General features: G+C 37.7%; 1 protein-coding gene across 1 annotated transcript in view; it reads right to left on the bottom strand.

The window, feature by feature from the left end:
* Positions 1 to 1,401: 1,401 nt before the first annotated feature.
* Positions 1,402 to 23,202, bottom strand: part of LOC130082747 (E3 ubiquitin-protein ligase CBL-B-B-like) — a gene marked incomplete at its 3' end in the record, with an annotated part of 33,373 nt that continues 11,572 nt past the window's right edge. The window contains exon 4 of the mRNA XM_056247601.1: positions 1,402 to 1,548. Within this exon, the coding sequence (XP_056103576.1) occupies positions 1,402 to 1,548 (147 nt within the window). The remainder of the gene's footprint in view (positions 1,549 to 23,202) is intronic.

Here is a 23,202-nt window from a genome sequence, read left to right on the forward strand (position 1 = left end):
TAATCACCGCGTTCTTATGTGAAAAACAAAACAAAACAAAAAGCAGATTATAATAATATTATAATCTGCTTTTTGTTTTGTTTTGTTTTTACATAAATAAATGCATATTATGCATTTATATGCACACTAAAAAAATAAAATAAAATAAAAAGACAAGTAAACAGTCAGTAATAAAATAGAGAAAATAAACAAATTGGAAATGATAGCACACATAAATACAAATAAATACAAGACAAATGAAATAAACACAGCTTTAAGTTTTTTCCAGGTGGGTCTAACAGTAGTATAGGTTAAAAAAAATACAGATTAATGCTTACAATTAAAATTACTACATTTATTCAGTCAAGAACAGGGAGTGATTTTCTCTTTATCTTTTGTTCTTTGATTAACATGATAAACAGTAGCAGGTTTATTAGGCTGCTGTCACTTTAAGAGCTTATGCATGGATCTAATATACTGTTACACAACATGCGTCTACTAACCTAAAAAACAGAAACAGACTGTTTTAACCTGAATACTCGACATGACTGGCATTTTGACATAATTTTGTGTGTATTTGACCGTTTAAGCACAATTAGCCATGAAAAGGAGCTCAACTTGGTGCTCGTGAGCTGTTTGAGAGCCAGCTTTATACACCAATTATATAGATCAGCGTTAAACCTGCAGAAAATTGTAAAATGATATGCAATTCAAGCACTAGCCTATTCAATCGGTGTGAATGAGATGAGTGACACTTTTTTACTGAATTACTACTATATTATTCTCTGGAAATCATTTTAAACCTGAAGAAAAACCATAAATCTACTGTAAACACAATTAAAATTATTGCTCTTTAGAACACATTTTCCTTATTTTATTGTTATTTTCTATGGACCACCTAGCACTTCATTGGGGTGCCCGTATCCCGGTTTGAAAACTTCTGAACTAGCCAATCTTAATCGACTAACTTCCACAATGTTATCTCCTCTATCTATACGCTGGCAGTACAGCAAACTGAAACTCTTCCCAGCAAACAAGCCAAGTGCTGGTCAAGGAGTCTGAGAAACTCATATTCCAGAATTAAGACAGAGGGTGAAGACCCTTAATGCTATCTATTAGAAAAAAAATCAGCTAACCAGTGACCTTCACCTCACAAACGCTGACTAGAGCAGTTAGGAAAAGCATCATTGTGTCTGGTTTAGTGTGCAGATGTATGCTAAATCACAGGGCTGACTCAAGAACAGCACTCCAGCACATGACCAGACAGTTCACCCCACTTACTCGCTGCTAAATGGAGGAGAGAAAAAGCCTTTTCTCCAAGACAAAGAGTTTTAATTGATTGGAGCTCTAATGAAAGACTGGAAAGATCGCATCTGATTTGGCAGATACATCTGGAACAAGAGAAGAAACACTCAAACTTACTTTTCGCCAAAAGACCTTCTCCAAAACTCGGCGGCGTCTGCCTTGGTAATACGGAATGTGTCTCCTTGGAACTGTCCACCTGGAAAGATGGCTTTAATCTCGGCCAACATGTGACTGAAGATCAGCGAGAGCTTGGTAAGGTTCCGTCTGCAAGAGAACAAAGTACAGGTTAGAGACACACATAGAGAGAAAAATGGACTCTCAGCATTCTCTATTGAGCCAGTTTCTTGTCCTTGACCTTGTCTGGAAGTTAATGTGCCGCACACGTCTCCATTCAAACAGCGTGAGGATACAGTGCAATCTGATGCACGCAGTCTGAAGGGCATGTCGTGGCCACACCAGAAAACAAACACTCACTGGGCTACGGCCAACAGAACAGAGACGATCTACTTCTGCAGCAGCTGAACACTGCAATGACTGACTGTCTACAGAGATGTATAGCCAATAAACTCAAAGATTTTTGAATTCTGAATGCATTTTTTCAGATTTTTTTTCTACAAACTAAAGTTTTTCGACAAAAAAGAAATTGCGACTATAGAATTATTTTGCAAATCAGACTTTATATACATATAAATTCATAAATATACAAATAAATAAGTTTTAATATAGATAATTTGGGACTTTTTATAAGTAAATATTCTATTCTATTCTTACTAATAATACTATTATTATGAAATGGATATTAATAATAAATATTTTACTTTTAAAATATAAAAGGTAAAAATCCCATACATTTTCTCTATAAAATTTTCAATTTCAAATTCATTATTCATATAAATTATTATATATTTGTATATGTATGAATATAATGCAATAAAACAATGAGTTTATGACTCATTGATGAATCATTAATTTTATTTCGCACCATTGTGTCAGTCGCAATGCTCCTGGGATTATAGATCATATAATTTATGCATTTATATCACTGAGTCCATAAGTGGGATGCAGACAATAATGTCTGACTCACAAACAAATTGTTCTTTTGATTGAATATTTTTATGGAATTGTTTAAACTTTTAAACTTCACAAGTTTAATTCAAATAATTGAATTCCATTTATTATGCCTTATTATGCTCTTTCATAATTCAAATGCACAAGTACTTGAAATAGTCTTTGCTTTAGTTTAAAGCTTGTACTAGTACTTTTCCCAAGTGTTACAGTATGTTAACCTTGAGCATCTTTACTTTCACTCACACATGCCTACTGAGTAATTTATAAAACAGTCCTGTAGACATGCAAACAAATATAATTAGTTACACCATCTCTAGGTACCAAGTCATTCATATTTTCAAAGTTGTGTCGCTAAGTGACTTTTCCCATATTGCCTTGTGGCTGGCAAAAAGGGACTCCAGTCCTCAGGGGCTTGTCCCCTTCCTCTCTGTGCCGTCCTCCTGTGGGATTAGAGCGGGCAGATAACCCACCTTTCAGAACAACCTTTCAGGTGGCACTCAATTACGCGGGGCCACTCAGCCCGAGGGAGGTCGAGAGGAACCGGCTGCAAGCGGTAGATAACTAGCCCCTCTGAGGCACAACAAACACACACAAACTTCCAGGATTCACAGTGGTATTTTGTAAAGCTGCAATTGGGCACCTGGAGCTCCCAGAAGAATTGTCAAAATTCGCACCGACCGTCTCGGTAGGTGCAAACAATTTCATCGGCATCAGACCCTATTTCGCATTTGCATTTCGTGTCTAAATCTGGCTGTATATAGAGACCCATTCATTAGTGTGCTGTATTAGCGTAGCTTCCTGTCAAAACATAGCTGTTACAAAGCAATTAACACGTTAGCAGTGATGCGGAACCGGCGAGAGAGGGGAGAAATTGGCAGATGAAAACTGGGGGTCAAATGCAGAGGTGTATTTTACTTCAGAATCTCTATTATTCAAAGTTGTTTTAAAGCTCTAGTCATAATCAAGGGTGCATTTAAACCGTTTTAAACTGTCAGTGATGCATGATCCCACAACCCACCACCCAAACCAGTTGAGCAGAAATCCCACCCTGCAGCGAATTTCATTGGTTAAGGTTACAGTGACAGGTAGGTTTAGGGATCAGTGTTTGGTGTAGGCAATCAGTACAGTGATTGACATGACCAATGAAATCTTTAGAAGTAGCTGGAGGGCGGGATTTCCACTGAACTGGTTTTGGGGATCACGTGTCAGTGATAAATTTCAATTTCATTTCATTGTGTGAGAAACTTACTTAGTTCTCAATGATATTTGCTTTAGATACTGCAATAAAACTCTTTTCAGCCTAACTTAGCCGAGGGGATCCTTTTATTTCTTTAGTCTCTGATGAACCCACCAGTGAACATTCAGTTCAGGTAATAACTCCATGTCTTCAAGTTTTCAATATGTTGAGGAGTCATTTTATCGCCCCATTTAATGCAGTAATACTGAAACTGCTGAGGGATTCATATATATTCAGTGTCAGTCTGGAGAAAGGCAAGCTCAACTGACACAGACCGACTGGGATGACTCTGGGCTTGCTTTTTTGATAATAAAAATAATATATACACACACACACACTACCATTCAAATGTTTGGGGTTAGTACTTTTTTGTTTTTGTTTTTGTTGAAATTAATACTTTTTTTCACAAGGACGAAATAAATTGATCCTAAAAAACGTCTTTACTGTATTTTTGATCAAATAAATGCCACATAAATGCATAAAAGACTTCTTTCAAAAACTTTAAAAAAAATATTATAAACCCAAATCTTGGAACAGTACTGTGAGCGCATATATTAATGATGACAAGCATAATCTCAGAATATCTTTCTGAACTGCAAGTTGGTAAAACAAAGCTGAATAGAATTGCTGACTTTACAAGGCAATGTACAGTTTACAATATAATGTAAAGCAATGTATTATTTTTTTATTTGTTTATCATTTATTTACTGTTTCAAATATATTTTTCTTACTACACATTGCAAATAAAGAGCAAGTTATTAATGATACAGATTTAAGCTTCACCAATAGTTAAAGGAGCTGTATGTAAGATTGTGGCCAAAACTGGTACTGCAATCACTTTCAAATTACTCTAGAGCGGTGTATCCCCTCCCCCTCCCCCCTGACTCAAGGTTGCCAGATAGGCTGCAGGATCCAGCTGGAACGTGACGAGCTGCAGCTGTGGTAACTAGAGCAGAGCTGGCAACCCGGATGCCGCAACACTACTGACTTCGTGATTGGTAGATAGGTGGAGGGAGGAGCATCAGACCAAAACACAACATGACAACATCAACATCAGTTGAGGGCTGCAACTTCACTTTTTAAAGGACAATATCCTGGCCGGACTACTATTGTCAGTGATATAAGTATTTGAAATGAACATGATTTCTTAATGTCTAGTGACATATCAGGGCCATTTTATGATTAATTGAAATAAATTTCTTACATACAGCTCCTTTAAGAAAAAGAGTCAATGTTGATTCACTTAAACTGGCTCATAAGAGTCATTTGATCAGACTCAACAGATTCTCTATTTGAGTAGTCAAACTCATCTGATCACATGTCCGTGTAACATTTACATACATCTCTAATCTTTAACATCCGACATATCCATTACCAGCAAACAACATCCATCCTACATCAAACATGGTCACACCTGCTGTCTTCATAACTATCACAAGAAATTAGAGACTGGTTCACACAGGAACTGCATTATAATGTTTCAATAGCACTCAGAGTGACACCATTACACGGATGAATCCTAGATGCTCATGTGCTGACTGTTGAGTTCACAGCGATCATTTAAGCTTCAACACCTCTGACACACACCAGTTCCCAGCCATGTCCGTGAATCATTTAAACCCAATCCATGCGGTACAGACTGATAACATGTCACACGCTAACCACAAAAGCCAGGGAGAAGACAGTACACCTTTGAGGACACATGAGTGACGGATACACAGAGAGAGCTAATCCTAGTACAGAGGCTTGTCCTGAGGTAAGAGAAATTGAATTTAAGACAGAACAATAATCTCTGCCCACAGGCAACTAACGTATGCTAATTCCCTCTGTGCTGCTAGGGTGGATGAGGGTTTTTTATGTGTCTCACCTCTTATCGAGAGGAGCGGGGGTGTGCTTGAACAGAGCCATTACTTCATGGGACACATGGCTACCTCACGCAACACCACAGCTCAGCAGGATATGGCTGGAGCTTAATCTGGGATATGCAAAACTACTCTGCAAGTCATTTACAAAACAGCTACAAGCCAAGGGCAAAATACATGTATGGAAATGTCTGAAAGAACACAGGATATTCTTTGAGCCTGTTTCTCTTCATATTTGTGATTTCTCCCTTGTTCTAGGGTCAGATGCAGCTAGACACCACCAATAAGCTATAGGTTGATGGGAATGGTTGCCAGTGCATTGATAAGTGGTTGCCAGGATGTTTTAGATGGTTGCTAGTGTGTTATGTGTGGTTCTGGACAGTCTGTGTGGATGCCAGGTCTCATGTGTTCTAGGTGGTTGCTAGGTCATTGCTAAGGTGTTTTGGGTGGTTACTATTTATTTACTAGGGTGTTATGGATTGTTGCGGTTGCACTTTATTTTATATCACTTTCAATGTACTAATAGTGTACTTGCCAATAAAGTACTAAAAAATATAAGGTGACTGCATGGGTTAAGATTATAGGTTTAGGGGAATGTTCAGGACTAGTTATTGTAATTACTACAATAAGTATACAGTATGTACATGCAAAACAGGACTGTAAAATAAAGTGCTACCATGGTTGCTAGGTGACTTCAAATTGGTCCAAGTCAAAAGAGTCTATCAAGTCTCTATGATATTCTGGTGTCTAGACATGATTTGGCTCCCACCTTCAATGCAAGTCTATAGGATTTATCCTCTGCCAGGTGAAAATAATAAGTCGCTTAGAAAAGTAATAACACACATTTTCCCTTAACAAGCTACATGATATGAGGTGTCAGTTATGTCCGTAGTGCAAAATGACTAATACTGAATAATAATAGTGATGCTCGCCTGAGCCACTAATAAAATAGACTGCACATCTGTCTGTTGAATGGAAAGAAAGAGAAATGGTGACTCTTGTCTCACATATGAACACACAAGTGACTGGTCTAAAGGAAGTAGAAAGCCTAATCATTACGACCTTGCTCAATGCATTCAGCTTAGTTATTGCATAAGGCATGCTATTCCCGCTGTTTCAAGACACTGCTGCCTAAGTGGCCAAACCAGAGAGTCAGACTTCTTACCATCATCTCTGTGAACTCTCAAAACCCTCAGTGCTTCCTGTGCGTGTTCTGTGGCCCGGATGACTCCTGCCTTTCTGAATGACAACCCATAAAGCATCATATATTATTGGGAGACGGAGGATGACAGTGTGGTATTTGAACATAGATGATTTAATGGTTATTGCATAATGGTAGAGTGCCGGTGTTGGAGCTCATCTGGAGAGGAGAGGAAAAACTGTGAAATTACTCTGGAGAGCCAATATTTTCAGCCTTCAATTACGTTCAAGCAATCTGTCTGGATTTTCAGTCAAAACCTCTAATAACCACACCCCATACACACTGAAACACACACACAGTTCATGATGGTGCCACGTGGCAGCTGTTGAGTGGTCCGATGAGGGTTGCAGGTTTCCATTTGCTGCATTTTGGCTGCTTCATATTCGAGAAAGTAAAACGTTAAGTGTGTTTACAGGTCTTTAAGAGCTAATCTGACCAGCTCAGAACTCGTGTCCAATGTCACGCTATAAGGTCACCGTAGCCATAGCCTAGCAGGAATTGACCTCTGTGAGGAAAGTTAGTCAATACTCACACGTTACTGGCAGTTTGCAAAATGAACCATGTGTCAACTCCTCTTATTATGCTCCTATGCGACTGGAATACAAGAGAAATGCCACAAAAATAAATTTTCTTCAACATATTTGATTACAAAGCTACATCAAAACACAATCATTGTCACCTCGTAAAAAGAAAAACTAAAACCATCAGGTCTGTGACGTTAGTGTTAATGAAGTGTGATTGCGTAAAGTACTTCATTGCAATCGGGTTTAAAGGTCCTCATCAGGGAGTGTCAAGTGCAGGGCCATAAAGGTAGTTTCAGAGCTGAACTATTACTTGCACATCTGATGGCAATGCAGAGACCAGGCATTGATTTGATTAACAGCCTGACCATTAAGAGAAAGCAACAGCTAGAGAGAGAGAGAGAGAGAGAGAGAGAGAGAGAGAGAGAGAGAGAGAGAGAGAGAGAGAGAGAGAGAGAGAGAGAGAGAGAGAGAGAGAGAGAGAGAGAGAGAGAGAGAGAGAGAGAGAGAGAGAGAGAGAGAGAGAGAGAGCCCTCCAACCAGCCCAATCAAGCACCCATCATGCTTTCTGGAAACTCAAAATTTTGAATGGTAATGTAAATATATCAAATAAATATCCCTACATGTAGAGCAGGGTCTATCTGTGAGTGTCATGCCCACTAGTTAGTGTAGTAAAAACTAAAGAAATATAGCTCAACCTGCAAAACACACAACCCTGCAAACACCTCAAGCAAGGTGCATATGATGCCCTACAAGACGTGTGTGGTTCAGAGGCACATGGAAGCACCTGCCATGTCTAACGGCCGGCGTGACATTCTCTTCCTGACACCTGTAGGAATCAGCTCTGCTTGCTATTGTCTTTCGCTGCAAAAGGAGCACTTGTACTTACTGGTTAGTAGCAGTGATGGGAACACTCAGTTAAGTTGTATTTATTTAATTATTTTTGCAAAAAAGAAAAACTACAAAAAAAATACAATGACATTAATAAATGTATACTAAATCCACATAGAAAATATCTTAACTTACATATAAATCAGTTTAAAACACAATGATGTATATAGGCTTCCTGACTTAGCAGCACATTACAAATATTTTGCTACAAAAAGACTGACAACGAATCAGACTTCAATGCTACATGCCACACAGAGGCTGAATTCCGAATAGCACACTACTCTTACTATTTCTGTCATATCTTTATTGTAATATTTAGTATAATTAGTATGCTCGAATGCTGAATCTTAAATGCTGTATGCTGAATGAACCACCAAATCTGATTCACTTAATTGAATCTGACTTTCCAATTGAATTGGATTTCCAATGCTACATACAGAAGAGAAAAACAATGGACATTTTAGGATAGCATGTTTAAATATTGCCTAAGTTCGCTCAAAATTTAAGCTGCGTGCAATCTGTGCATAATACAATAAAACAACAACAAAAAAACACAGATGTAGCATACAAAAAAAAAATACTACATGACTTATTTATAGACTACCTTTCTACCGACTGCTACAGGCGGTGTTATTTCGATTCTGGCGATCTCACTGCCAGTCATTTCCTGTCTATACAAGTATGACATTGTATGTTGCTGCTGGTTTACTTACAACAGAGCAATTTCAAATGCAGAGCGCCAAAAAGGGTGCGTTTTAGTCGGAGACAGATGAATGGTAATTAGTGTTAAATTCAGTCAATCTCTTCCTCTCTGTTCTGCTTTTATCTGAAAGTTAATTGCAAAAGCGAGGCCCATCAGGCCAGCAGCGATCATCAATAAAATACCTGGCAGACTGCTCCACAGCAGGACCATCCCGAGCGCGAGATTGAGTATGGTAATAGCGGCAGGACCCCTCAGAGCTGGAGAAAATATAAGATATCTATCAAGGCCTCCTGCTGCAGGCCAATCTGCCAAACACTCACACACATGCAGACACATTACTGGCAACACCCATACACAAATCACTATGAATTATTAAAACCATCAACAATCATTTTGCAGAGGAACCGACAAAGGAGCCTGTCCATTAGCCAAGTACGACTGTCTGTTCTTCCTCTAAACAGCTGAACCTTGAAGTGGTCTTCTAGTGTCTGTAATGAGGGATAGGGTGGAGGATACAGGAAGGAGAGACTAGCATATGGGGGGGGGGGGGGGACATCACAAGCCTATTTTATGACTAAATCAATGCTTCCACAACCCCCTCTCGCTTTTCTCGCTTTCTCTCACTCACACACACACACACACACTAATCCACTCCAACTCCACAGCTTTGAACACATTGATGAAAAACTGATGGGATTCCACTTCCAGTAACTGTATTGTTCAACTATTCTAATGAATGGTTTGGACATTAAGACAAGAGACAGAAAGAAAATTAAAAAACAGGAACCGCAACACTTAACTAAAAGTTTGTGCTATACATGAATGATCCCTCGAAATGTTTTTCATTTGAATTTAAGAGCACACTTAACATCCCGGCGCCATCCATGCTGGTGATCCGTTAAGATGAATATGTAAATATGTGCTCTCAATAGCAAAATAAACACACAACAAAAATAACAGCGTTGAGAAAACATCAGTTAAGAAAGCATCTGATAAAACAGCTCGTTCGATCTTCGATTTTGCTTTTTTTTATTTACCTAAAGAATCCTGCAAGTACTTTAATATTTTTCCTTTAGTCAGATTGCACAAAAATTAGCGCTATGATTTTGGATCCAACCGAGACTGATAAACACAAATGCAGATCCCACTGTTCTGATCAAAGAATAAACTTTATTCTCAGGTTTTATGCAAATCGTGGTGTGTGCTTTATGACAGTTTTTCTAAAATTAGATCATCTTCCTAGAAAAAAAGAAAGAAATATCACAATATAAAGCCTTGCTTAAAGTATCTCAATATATCGTATCATAACCCCTGTATCGTGATACGTATTGTATCGCTAGATTAGGGTGACCAGAATTCTCATGTTGGAATACGGGAAGGGAAATTTTGACAACTGTGTCATTCAGGTCTCGCTGTCTGAGAGAGTGCTTCTGGTGTGTGTCATTTAGCGAGATACATTGAGTTTTTTCTTTCACAATCACAACTTAATGCGCATAATAACTTGATGAACTCTTTTTGAAGATCCTCATTAAAAGTTCACACACGTTTCCTTGACATCTTCGCGTCTGACTTGATCTCCTCCGAATATCCCGCCTTCACTAAATTCAAGTTAATCGAATAATGAATTGTGATTGGATGGTATTTTTATTCTCCAAAATATACTATGACAAGATTGTCTACCTTTGATTAGGCTATTCTCGTTCTCGCGTGACAGAAGACTATTACTCGCTTTTATGATCACCTAGCAAAGACAATTTAGGAAAGAAGAAATACGGGACAAAATAATATTTTTTCATAATAAGTCGGGACACTAAAAATAGAGCTGAAATACGGGACTGTCCCGGGGAAAACGGGACATCTGGACACCCTACGCTAGATTCTTGCCAGTACACAGCCCTACTGAACACCACTGACACCACTCACATTGTCTTTGGAAAATTGTCAATTTAGTTTTCGTTTAGAATTGTTTTTGTTTGCTTCATCAAAACATGGACATTTATTCATCCCTGCCTTTAAAAGTGCATCGACCAACTCTATGCACATCAACAACAGGGGGCATTTTCAGCTTCAATGAAACTAATAAAGTGGATGACGAGCAGAATGTAGGTTTCACACAGTCGTGGTCTTCTGAGGAGCACTACCTTACAGTCGTCTATATCCTTCACCCTGATCTCTTGCTCACCCTTGATCACACCCACTTCTATAACCATCTAGAAACCTGGTAGAAAAAGCTCAAACTTGGGGTCAGGAGTTTTAACAGTCTGGCTGTGGTGCGGAGAAAACAGTAAACAAACGTCTCTCAACCTTAAAAAGAAACCACCATGACTCACAAAAAAGGCAAACGCTGACAGATAAAGAACAAACAAGAAGAAACTTCTAAGACCTGCTAAGGGCTTAAGACAGAGACGATCAGTTAGAAGTTATGAGACGCACTTAATCTCATCTTAAAGTTTTATTCTCTTCATTTTATCTCAGTTTCTGCCGCCTAAGAATATCCTGTTTGAAGTGCTGCAGTCCCTCTGATACAGTAAGAGCTTTGTGATTTGAAATACACAGAGCTTTTACAAAAGGCAACAGAGCTTTATTCATTTCATATGAAGCTATGGATGTTTTATTAAAGAAGTCCAATGTAAACAGATCCGCAGCTTATGCAATCTAATGAAAGATATTCAAATAATTAAATGCTAATGTGTGTCTCTGCTTGGGGCTAAATCATTAACATGCAAATGCTGCTAAACACAAATTCATGTGGCCAGAATATTTCATGCGCTCATTAGCAAGTCCTCCCTCTCGTTATGCTAAAATGACTAATTCCACGTACGCCGCCACAAATGATCTTTGAAAAAAGACTACATGGCAGAGATAATAGCGACTGCATGCAGGATATTACCCGCAATCTTATAAACACAAAACTGTGGGGCAAAACAATTTCTATAAAAGAGCAATTTCAATCTCATTATCCTTCTATAATGAGTCCTCGGAGACAGCAGGCTTTCCCTGCCGCTCACAGCAGTTGAGATGCAAAGTGCAAGCTCGAATTACATGACAATCAGTACGATTATGAGAAAAGAGACTAAAGGAGAGCGGTGCACATCAGCATGCTCAACCATGCAGGAATTTTGGGCGTGATATGTGTAATTAAAAGGTCAAGTTTAATGCCTCAGAGTGAAGAGGAATCAGTTTAGATGGGCCGAGTACAGAGCCTTGGGGAACTCCTGAACACAGGAATGAAGAATGGAAGACACTAATCCACAGTCAGTGTTGAATTCTAGTTTTCTGTAGTCTTTTTTTTTTCTTTCTTAAAATTTAGTCAATACTTTATGTTGTCATATTCATTGATTTTTATGTCAAATTCACACATTTTACTAATACTGCATATTATTTTTAAAATTAACAGAGTACAATTGACAAAAATTAATGACTACTTAATGTTGTAATTTTCGTTAACAGTTTTGTTAATGATAACGCCCAAATAATAAAGTCAATCTGAAATAAACCAAACTTTAACAAATTTATAAAAGCACAATAGTTAATAATGTAAGCATGTATCAACAACACATAAGCTTCATCAACTTAAAACATAACATGTAAAATGGTTGTTGTGAAACCCGATCACCTAATAATATAAGAAATAAAAGTCCCAAAATAATATTGTAATGAGCTTGAACATTTACAGCTCTTTAAGTTATTTTTATGTTATATTTAATTATAGTGTTTCACAAAGTGAGTAACAAATTCTGACTTGCCTAAAAATACCAAAGAGGATCGGTTTACTTCTTTTAAAAACACTGTTAGTGCATAAATCGCAATGTTATTTCTTTTATTTTGCCAACTGAAAAATAAAAAAAAATAAAGCATTAACACTGTCCACCATTAGCCCTCTCTATATGCAGAAGATTCTATCATCTTCAACCTGCAAATAAACACAGACTCAAAGATGGAATCTAAGAGAAAAAATTCTCTTTGAAGTTGGGGGTATAAGAATATTAATTCCAGGCTTTTCTGTCTCCGTTTCAGAGGGCTAAGCTGCTGGGACTCTGTGTGTGTGTGTGTGTGTGTGTGCAAATGTCTGAAGAACACTGCCTCATGCCAATCAAAACAAAGACTAGGGACACTTCTGTCTCATCAGACCACAGCCTGGTTAAGGTCTGTCCCAAGGGAAAGGGAGGACACATGTGCCTGAGGAAATGAAAAAGGGGGTGGTGTGCGCAGACGGGGCTTGTTCCCTGCAGAAATCCCCCTAACCCCACCCTGCCAATCAAACCTTCTTGATATACTCATCTCATACCACATCCTGCACACCCCCCCACCCATCTCTTTGTTTTGTGCCCCAATCTACTCCCTCGCTTTCAGCCTTCAGTGTTACAAATAATACATTTGTTGAGAGCTGGGCAAGCAGCCCACGTACATATCGTTTCAATGGATCTGACTGCTACAAAGTACACTTAATATCACAATATCAAATATGTACTTATTTATAATATCGCACACACACACACAGACATATATACAGTATTAACACACGCACACGTGTATGTATATATATATATATATATATATATACACATACACGTGTGTGTGCGTGTGTGTGTGTGTATGTGTGTGTATACTGTATGTATGTCTGTGTGTGTGATATTATAAATAAGTAAATATTTGATATTGTGATATTAAGTGTACTTTGTAGCAGTCAGATCCATTGAAACGCTATGCACGTGGGCTGCTTGCCCAGCTCTACACACACACACACACACACACACACACACACACATTGCTTATATTTAGTTGTAAAATTATGTATTATACAAAAAAAAACACTGTAGCCTTCAAGTGTTTATGAATCGTTTGGTAAATATTCCTTCAAATCATTTTGGTGCCAAAGTTGCACTATTCTTTACCTCTGTATGTATAACGACACACTGATTCATCAAAGAGAGAAAGCATGAAAGCACGAAAGGGAAAAAAGATAGTGAGTGTGAAAGAGCAAGAGAGATGTGCAGCACAGAAATCAATTTCAACATTCCCACCACATTGATGCATTGATTCAAATCCACTTTCAGCAGAATATTATCTAACAAACCATATCAAGTTAGCATGCTATTTTTTTTTTACATGTCATAACAACTGAATACTTGTCCAAAAACATATAGCGATGGACTGTGCAAAGCTAATTTAATGCCAATTAGCAGCAGAATGGGGTTTTTCATTGATTAGTTTATCTAATAAACTTCACTCTCTGCTGCCATCAGGCTTGAAGTGTATGTGTGCGTGTGTGCATGCATATGTGCATTGCCCAGCCATCACAATTGGAGCTCTCTGATTGGCTCCTCACCATCAGCTCTCTCTGTCCTAATAGATTGATAGATTTTAGAAGGATTCTATCACCTCTGATTGGCTCAAAGATAATGTTTTTTCTCTCTGTCTGTCAGATGGTGGTTAGAAATGTGTACATGAGTATGTACTCTTATGTCTGTAAAAGACAAATTCATTATAATATGCTGATTTGCTGCTCAAGAAACATGTATTAATAATAGTATCAATGTTTTTGCTGCTTAACATTTTTGTGAAAACAATGCAGATCAGCACATCATGAGTGTTTGTGGTATAGACACTCATTACAGAGAGTAAAAGAGGATACAGCTAAGTTCAAATATTAATGTATAAATGTAAGCTCTTTCACACTTCACTCGAAGGACTGAGAACACAAATACATTAACACATTCACAAAACATGGTCAAGTATTCATGCACAAACAGGAACAGGAATTAACACTGAACCCTGTATACACACACACAGAGCTAACACGTCCCGCATGGCCCGTGTGATGACAGCAGAAGATTATGGTGTGTAGAACAGTTCAGACTGTTTGTCTTGTGCTGCGCTCAAACTCAAACAAAACAGCACTGTGTCTGCGTGTCAGATTCTGCCACTGTAAGACTACTAGTACCACTACGCTCTTATTGTGCTGTGAGTGTATGGGGGAGAGGTCCTGACAGGTCATGTGATCAACTTAAATTGTGTGTGGGACTCGTGCATATACGTCTTTAGACACAAGGTGTGAAAACATCTTATGTTTACCCAGAAGACATTTTTTTGGTTAGAGCAAGCCAGGGTTACCAAACTTTTTGACATTTTTAATTTCATATCATCATATCAGTACTAAATCTGCCATTTCACCACAAACCCAGAGCCCCATTTGCAATATATATATATATATATATATATATATATATATATATATATATATATATATATAATGTTTCATTTTTATTTCACATTTTGAAAATTCTATATAATACACACAATCGTACACATGGTCCTTCAGAATGAAATCATTCTAATATGAGGATCTGGTGCTAAAGAAACATTTCTTATGATCATAAACATTAAAACAGTTCTGCTGCTTAATATTTTTGTGAGTAGAGTCATTTTAATGTATCTTTGCTGAATAAAACTATTAATTTCTTACAAACTTGACCCCAACCCATCCCATCTAAGTGTAAAGTTAAAAGAAATTATATAAATGATTTTGTAACTCATTTTTGCTTTGGTGAGGTTTGCTTAATGTGAGGAACATTCCATCTATGTGTCGCCCCATACGCCAAGAAAAAAAAAAATGGTAATAGTACATTTTTCAATGAGGTCAAATTGTTTATGAGTCATACAAGACATATACAGTCTTTTCTTCAACTGATTTGAATTATTACACACATCAATCAACATGGATCAGATGATCATTTGAACTATTCGATTTCTTTCGAAATGATGTAATGTTTTAGTTATTTGCTAAATCTGGAATTTAATGAGAAATGTTTGCATTTGAATATCAAGTTCAATTTTCAAACTTTTCAATTTGAGCTCATTCTAGCTGGACCTGAACCATGGAGACTAGAGTCACGCCAAGATCTCTGAGCACAGTTTGGTGAGTGTGTAGGTGTCAGCCCACACTGATCACAGACCAGCAGTGAGTCACAAGCTCAGCCCAAAACTCAACTGATAATAACTGCAGTTATTACTACACCTCGCCGAGCTGCACTGACACGGAGCGGGAGCCAATCGACATACAGGGCAGAGAGGCCTAGGATGAACACGCAAGCTCCTCAACCGAAGCCCACCATCCATCATTCGAGATAACTAATAAATGTCACTCTTTGTCGGAGCCCCAGCCTGGCGCCTCCACGCGCTCTCGCACATACAAACACATGCATACCACACAGACACAAGCAAACAATCTTGCACAAAAGTCAGCAAACAAACCCACGCATCTCATCTCCTCTGGAGCCCAGATGCTAGTTCTGCCTTCTAGAATATTTTCTAAAATCTTGTGGACAAACTTCTGGCTTCTTCTGATGAGTCTTTTGATCTCCAAAAAAACCCCAAAGAAAATCAATGGTGTGATAACCTGCTGCTAACAGAACAAGAAAGACAAAGAAAGAGAGGACGCGTTTTGTCCTCCCACAGACACAGGATGTGCTACAGGAAATTTACTGGAAATCATATTCACATACTCTTGTCAACTCCTATTCACTTCCTGCATCAAGGTTACACTTCCATTTCCTTTGGCGTTGACATTTCTGACCCTTTAATCAACAGCAAGCATGACTTGTGTGGTTAACAAGGCTTTCTTCATTAACGCAAGGAATAAAAGGATGAATAAAACAGCATCCGCGCCCACAAAGTGACTAAGCGCATGTCATTGAGTCTTTACAGTCAGCATTTCTAAAGAAAGACATTGTCCTCCGCCTCCTCCCCCGCCCACATGCTGCACCTCACTCTGGCATGGCCTGAGCCATAGACTTATAATTACTAAATGGCTCAACCCCACTCATGTCCGTCTCACCACATCCTAGCAGATGGGCCCCAGACTTCAGGCTCTGAATGGGTTGTTTCTGGGCCACACTGAGCTCTCCGGCCTGTTTGCTGTCACATTTTCTAGATTGGATGGATATTTTTTAGGGATCCACCGATATGAAAATTTTGGCCGATACTAATTCAGATAATTCTTTATATTTGAAAGCCGCTTACCGATGAATTGGCAGATAAATCTAAATCCAAATTTTTATATGATTTTTGAGCCTGATTAAAAAACAAAAGTCCCACCATGAAAAGCCAAGTCTCAAGCACACAATTATAATGTTCTCATTATGATTTTATGGAGCCTATATGACAGACTTGCACTGTGCATGTTGCACTTTAGTGTATTTTCCTTTTTTTAAGTGACTCCAATCATATTTCAAGCAATTCAAAACCATCATGGCGAACAGTCCGCATCTGAAGTGTCTCAGCTGAAGGAAATAATAAATTATTTATCGGCTTTAATATATTGGAAAAATGGTCTTATCAGGTCGATATCGATAATATTAAATGAACATATATCGGTATCGGCTGATACCGATATATGTTCATTTAATATCGTACATCTCTAGATATTTTGGTCATTTTTCTCAGGCACTTTAACAGATTATTAAACCGAGCATTTATGTACAGGGAGTTGAACTATTCTACATACAGCGCAAGTAGCTTTTGCATAACTTCTCATAGTCATTTTTTAAGTATTAAATAATAATAAAAATAATAATAATAATTTAAAAATAAAATAAAAGTATAAAACATACAAATAAAAATAACACTGTAAAACAAAAACCAGCGCAAAACAAAAAAAGATGCAACACAAATCAAAATAAATGTGTTGTTTTCATGATCAATTATTGCTGTCACTTCCTACTAGTTCTGGTACTCGCACCCATAATTAAAAACTTAAAGGAAAAAATAGATCAAAAAGGAAATGGTGTCATCTAAAGGGAAGATTTTCCCTTATTGCGCAATGATGCACCTGGAAGTTGTGCTGTGTAAACCCAAACCATAACCAGGAATAGCTTGACATACACTATAAATTATTTCTGTGTGTATGATCTGGGAGGAAACTCAGAAAGAAACTAAAAAGGCATTACGTATCAGAGCCTGGATGAAGAAGGGGGGACTCCCTGAATTTGTCACAGTGAAAGCACGGCTCTGTAAGTATGCAGGAGCGAGTGTGTCAGTGTAACTGCATTCTGGGTGATCCCCGAGTTTGATCATAGTGTGGGAATGGCTCAGCTTTGAGAAACTTTGAGAGAGACTCCGTCATACCTTCCTCCTGTGTCACTCGCTCCATGACTTACTCACAGACGTGAGTAAAACACCCTTCTTTCTCTCTAGCTCAAGCCCCCCACATGCTCACTCGACCCCGCTCTGTCCTTCTCATTCTGTTTCTATACCCATTTCCTCTGCAGATGGCGTAGGTTAATAAACAGATTGATAAAAGATGTACTTTATTGATTCCTAAAGGAAATTTCTGTTCTAGAGCAGCAATAATTCTGAACAAACAACCAACACAATATAGATACAATACACACCGGGGCTCTACAAAAAGGATTTGTTTTGTTGGCCTGGTCAAAAAACGTGATTAATTTTTGTAATTTGAAATAATAGCTGTACATGAACAGCTATAAACTGTACATGAACACACTTTTGCTGGAAAACTACAGAATACTTTATCATTTTCAATAGGGATGTGCTAAACTACTTCTTTTCCAAATTGTTTAAAATGAGATGGTTGCATTCAAAGAAAAAGCTAATGCTTTTTAACTTGCTCATGACAGGAGGATGGCAAAAAATAAAATAAAAAATAGCACCACACAACACGCTAATAAAATCAAAAAAAGTCTAGATAAGTCAACTAATAAACTATTTGGTTGCTGGATGAGTAGGTAACCATTGTAACCCATTCCTACACATATTCTAAGTGATGCATCAAAAATCATTCTAGGGCTACTTGATCATGGTAAAAATCATAAATCACAATTATTTTGGTCAGTATTAGATCATAATTATTTAACATGATTACACATTGGCATAAATGAACAAATAAAAAAATATATAACAAATTAGTATTTAATGTATTAATGTAAAATAAATGTAAAACAAATAAATTAAATAAATGATAACACATTATAGCACTGGAATTCTAACACAAGACAAAGCGAGCATCATTGCTAAACAGAATTTGTCACAGTAATGGTTTATCTCTATCTTGTTTTCATATTGGATGAAAGCCAAAAATTAAAATAAAAATTAATCCATCGCCAAAATCATTCTCACACTTTCTACAAACCTCTTCTATGCTAGGCAGTTAGATAGCATAGCCTTGGTGACATTTAAATTTCCATTTAAATATTTAAAATAGCAAAGTTGCAACAAAAGGGTTTCATCATAGAAAAGCAAATGGTTTCTGAGTTTGCAGTCTCTAGTTTGTGGGCAGAAGCATCTACACTCTTCTCAGAAAGCCAATTCTGCCATTTTTAATAATCCTTGCAAATTTATAGCTTTAATCTGCATTATAGCCCCCAAAGCCAAGAAATACATTAAACCCTCTACTGCTGCCAAAGGCTACTCTTGTACTTCTGTGTGTACAGTCTATGTACTCAAACACTCTTTGAGAGGCAGATGGTTTGCAAAGTTTCCTAATAAAGAATATTACGGATTATTTACAACTTTAGTCTATCTGCATCTGTAGCATGCTGTCAATTCCCTCAGTTTGTAAAAACCCAGAACACTGCATTAGGTCCCTTCCTGGTATACCAAGCCAAAGATACCCTGTGCTAATCGACTGCGTGCTACAGATGGGGTCCATAAACATTAAGTTGTAAATAACTCGGAATATTCCATTAAATTACTGTTTATGCTGCTTTTAGTATCCCAGCAATGCCAGGTTGTTACTTCATAACCTTGTCTTGTTGTCATCTAATGTATGTTAGAAAAAGCATCTGGTCTACGTTGTAAAGAATTTAAACTACAAGTATGACCAGACCTTATAATGTGACGATACAGACTTATGTGATAAAAAAAAACACATAATACCTGTGTGGGTATTATGAGGATATCCTGGAGAAGATTTTTCGACCATCACTTCTAGAACACCACATTGTTTAATTTCCTGTAATATTGAGGTATTAAAAAAAACTGTATCTCTTCGACAAAACAGAAACATTTCACCCATTCACCACTGGCTCTGAGCTTCGGCAGTCTCACCAAACATCTACCCAAACTGACAGTGGTTTTTTTTTTTTTTGTGAGTGACCCGAAATGCCATTTCTGAATCAGCGGAGCATGTTACAGTTAGTTCAGTGACAAACAGGAAAAAGAGATCTAAGATTAGGTTTACGGTGATCAGCTTTCTGAAACCTAGCTACAAAACTAACAACAAAGTCAAGCCACCACCAGCAGGAAGCAGAATGACATCATAGCCACGTGAAGGACACTGTTCCACGGTCACTTCCTGTTTGAGTAGCCTACAGTGATAAGATTGTGTGTGTGTGTGTGTGTGTGTGTGTGTGTGTGTGTGTGTGTGTGTGTGTGTGTGTGTGTGTGTGTGTGTGTGTGTGTGGCAGTCAATCTAGATACTGACCACATTTACTGGCAGGAAACTGATTGGTGCTGAGGTAAGCTGTAAAAATAATCAATTAACATTTTTCAGCTTCATAACTACTTATTAACTAGTTCATTGATCCTCAACCTTTGTCTGGTGGGTAGCTTTACATTGTGGAGTCGAAAAACAAAAGAGTAAACAAAGGTAAACAAAGAGAACAATATCTATCGCCCGGCAACATCCTGTTTCCTGGTGCAACACTAAGAGCGGAGCAGATTGAGTGGTGATTACTTTAGGAAGCTACAGCGGGTACGGCTGTCAGATAGGCCATGAGAAGCAGAAACTTATCGCAACAGCTGGACAGATTTCCCATGCTGTTGTGTGTTGATATCAACTGCTCTGAGAAGCATGAGACATCATACACTCCACACCAGATGGAGCTTATCGAAAAAGTCTCCGCGTTTCTTAGTGCATATCTAATTTTAACTCATTCTTAAATTGATGTTTATAATTCAAGACCCCATGAAATCAAAATCCATGCGTGTTAGATTTGAGGCGTTCACATACATACTCCTAAACCACCCTCATGTTGTTCCAACCCCGTAAGACTTTCGTTCATCTTCGGAAACTTAAATTAAGATATTTTTTATTCAATCTGAGAGCGGTCTCACTCCTCCATATGCACAAAAAAAAAAAAAAAATAATGATTTAATTCAACTATTCATTTTCTTCTCTGTTGGCCTCTGAGTGAGTTCACGTAGTGTAACAGCGCAGCGCTTCTGAGTTGTACGCCAGAACGTAGGCTCACTATTGGCCGACGCTGGTCATGTGTGTGATGCGTGAAATGCTGGCCAATAGTGAGCCTACGTTTTCATGTAGAAAATGAATAGTTGAATAAAGTTGTTATTTTAGGGGGTTTTTGCGCACAAAAAATATTCTCATCGCTTGATAAACTTATGGTTGAGCCACTGTAGTCACTTTTTTAAACATTGTCTTTACTAACTTTCCAGGCCGGCAAGTTTCAATTACAGAGAAGCCTATGGAGGAGTGAGACAACTCTCAGATTTAACCAAAAATATCTTAATTTGTGTTCCGAAGATGAACGAAAGTCTTACGGGGTTGGAACAACATGAGGGTGAGTAATTACTGACAGAATTTTCACTTTTGGGTGAACTAACCCTTTAATGACTCATCCTGCGCTACACAGATTGTCTAATCAAATGCTTTCCAGAATGAGAATGTTCCTCCCCCGATGTAACCTGCCACAATTAGTACAACTGTACCGAATCAAGATTTTGCTGCAATATGACGATATATATAAAAAAAATAAAAAATAAAAAAGGCCAAAAGTTTGTTTTAACTAGTTAAAACGTGCCGCAAATAGGATGCATTATAGACAAGGTTGGGTAGTGCAGGTTGTTAGGTCTGGGGCTTAGAGCTTAGAGAACCGGTGCTTGTGAAGTAGTGATGCGTTGGTTTCTCCACATCTCTCATTTCACAAATCTGTTCACGGGCTCAAAGAGGATGCTGCTTCCGAGACAGAGCAGATCAATACTGGTTTCAGTTGAGGAAGGTTGTAGGAGGATCTATCCTGACTTATCAGTGTAAGTGCAGGACTGAGCCTTTAGAGAAAACACACACACTCGTAAACACTCTCAGTGCAGGAATATCCAAGCACTTAGCCATGATATTTTAATTAAGGAAAAGTCAGAGATATCCAAGAGTTTCATTACTCTAATAAAAAAAAAAGATGCTTAAAAGTCGTTAATGAACTAATGAGGTAGCCTTTCTGTTTTCTTAAGACATCACTTAATACATATATATCAGTAAAAAAATTATATATATATATTATTTACTGAAGAAAATGTATATGCGTGGTTGCTATGTGGTTGCTTACTGGTTTACAGAATTCTGAATCACAAATAAATAATTGAACTGGTCATCATGAAATCATATGTTTAAGAGCAATGGATTGATAACTGACGAGACCGTGCACTTCAGAATTGTCTCTCACACCCAGCGATGAGTGACATATCTCTTGGTTTGAGTGACAGACAGGAGTCAACCAATCCCAGAGGGACTAATCCAGTCTGACAGTTTAAACAGGCTTTCACACTGAGGTAGTGAGTCGGTCGCAGTGCTGCGGGAAGTTTTAGTCCAAGTTATGCTGTGTTGAGAATACAGGAGTTTTCTAATCAGAGAACGAAAAAAAAAGAAGCCGTCATCTGCTCAGTTTCCATCCTGAGCACCTCAACAGCCCAATGCACAGCCTGACAGAAACGTTTATGTGGTCCCTCTGATGAGGTCACCACATGTACGGCGGGAAAAGACAAAAGCTATTCAGAACTCTAGCAGGTGTTCTTCTGTGGCTGCTTTAAAACTACAAGCCTGAGGTTTTATCGTTGCACATTCAGACAAATGTTTCATTGACATCAACTGGATGTATGGTGACAGATATGAGAGTTCATACGCAGGGAGACATTATGTAATGCTTTTGAAAGAAGTCTCGTGTGCACCAAGGCTGCATTTATATATTCTGACAATATTTTAAAATGCAATTTATTCCTGTGATGGTAAAGCGGAATTTTTAGCATCATTACTCATTCGGAAATCATTATAATATGCTGATTTGCTGCTCAAGTAGAATTCTTATTATTATCAATGTTGAAAACACTTAATATTTTTGTGTAAACTGTGATACATTGTTTCTATACTATTTAAAAAAAAAAACAATTGGCATCACACACTTAGTGTTATTAAATGATTGATGTTTTTAAATATTAAGAGAGTGTTATAGATGCTGGAAAAGGCAATCAAAATGTAAAACTAAGAGATAACAGATAAACGGCCAGTAACCATAAAATTGATTAGGATTATGTAATGAATAGAAAGTTCAAAAGAATAGCACTTATATGAAAAAAGAAATATTGTGTAACATCATAAATGTCCCTTACTGTCAACTCACCTTTGATCAATTTAATGCATTCTTACAAAACAAAAGTATTAATTTCTTTCAAAAACTCAAGGATTT

Source organism: Rhinichthys klamathensis, unplaced genomic scaffold (assembly GCF_029890125.1).
Source record: "Rhinichthys klamathensis goyatoka isolate OS25496 unplaced genomic scaffold, OSU_Roscu_1.1 h1tg000050l_1, whole genome shotgun sequence".
Classification (NCBI taxonomy): domain Eukaryota; kingdom Metazoa; phylum Chordata; class Actinopteri; order Cypriniformes; family Leuciscidae; genus Rhinichthys; species Rhinichthys klamathensis.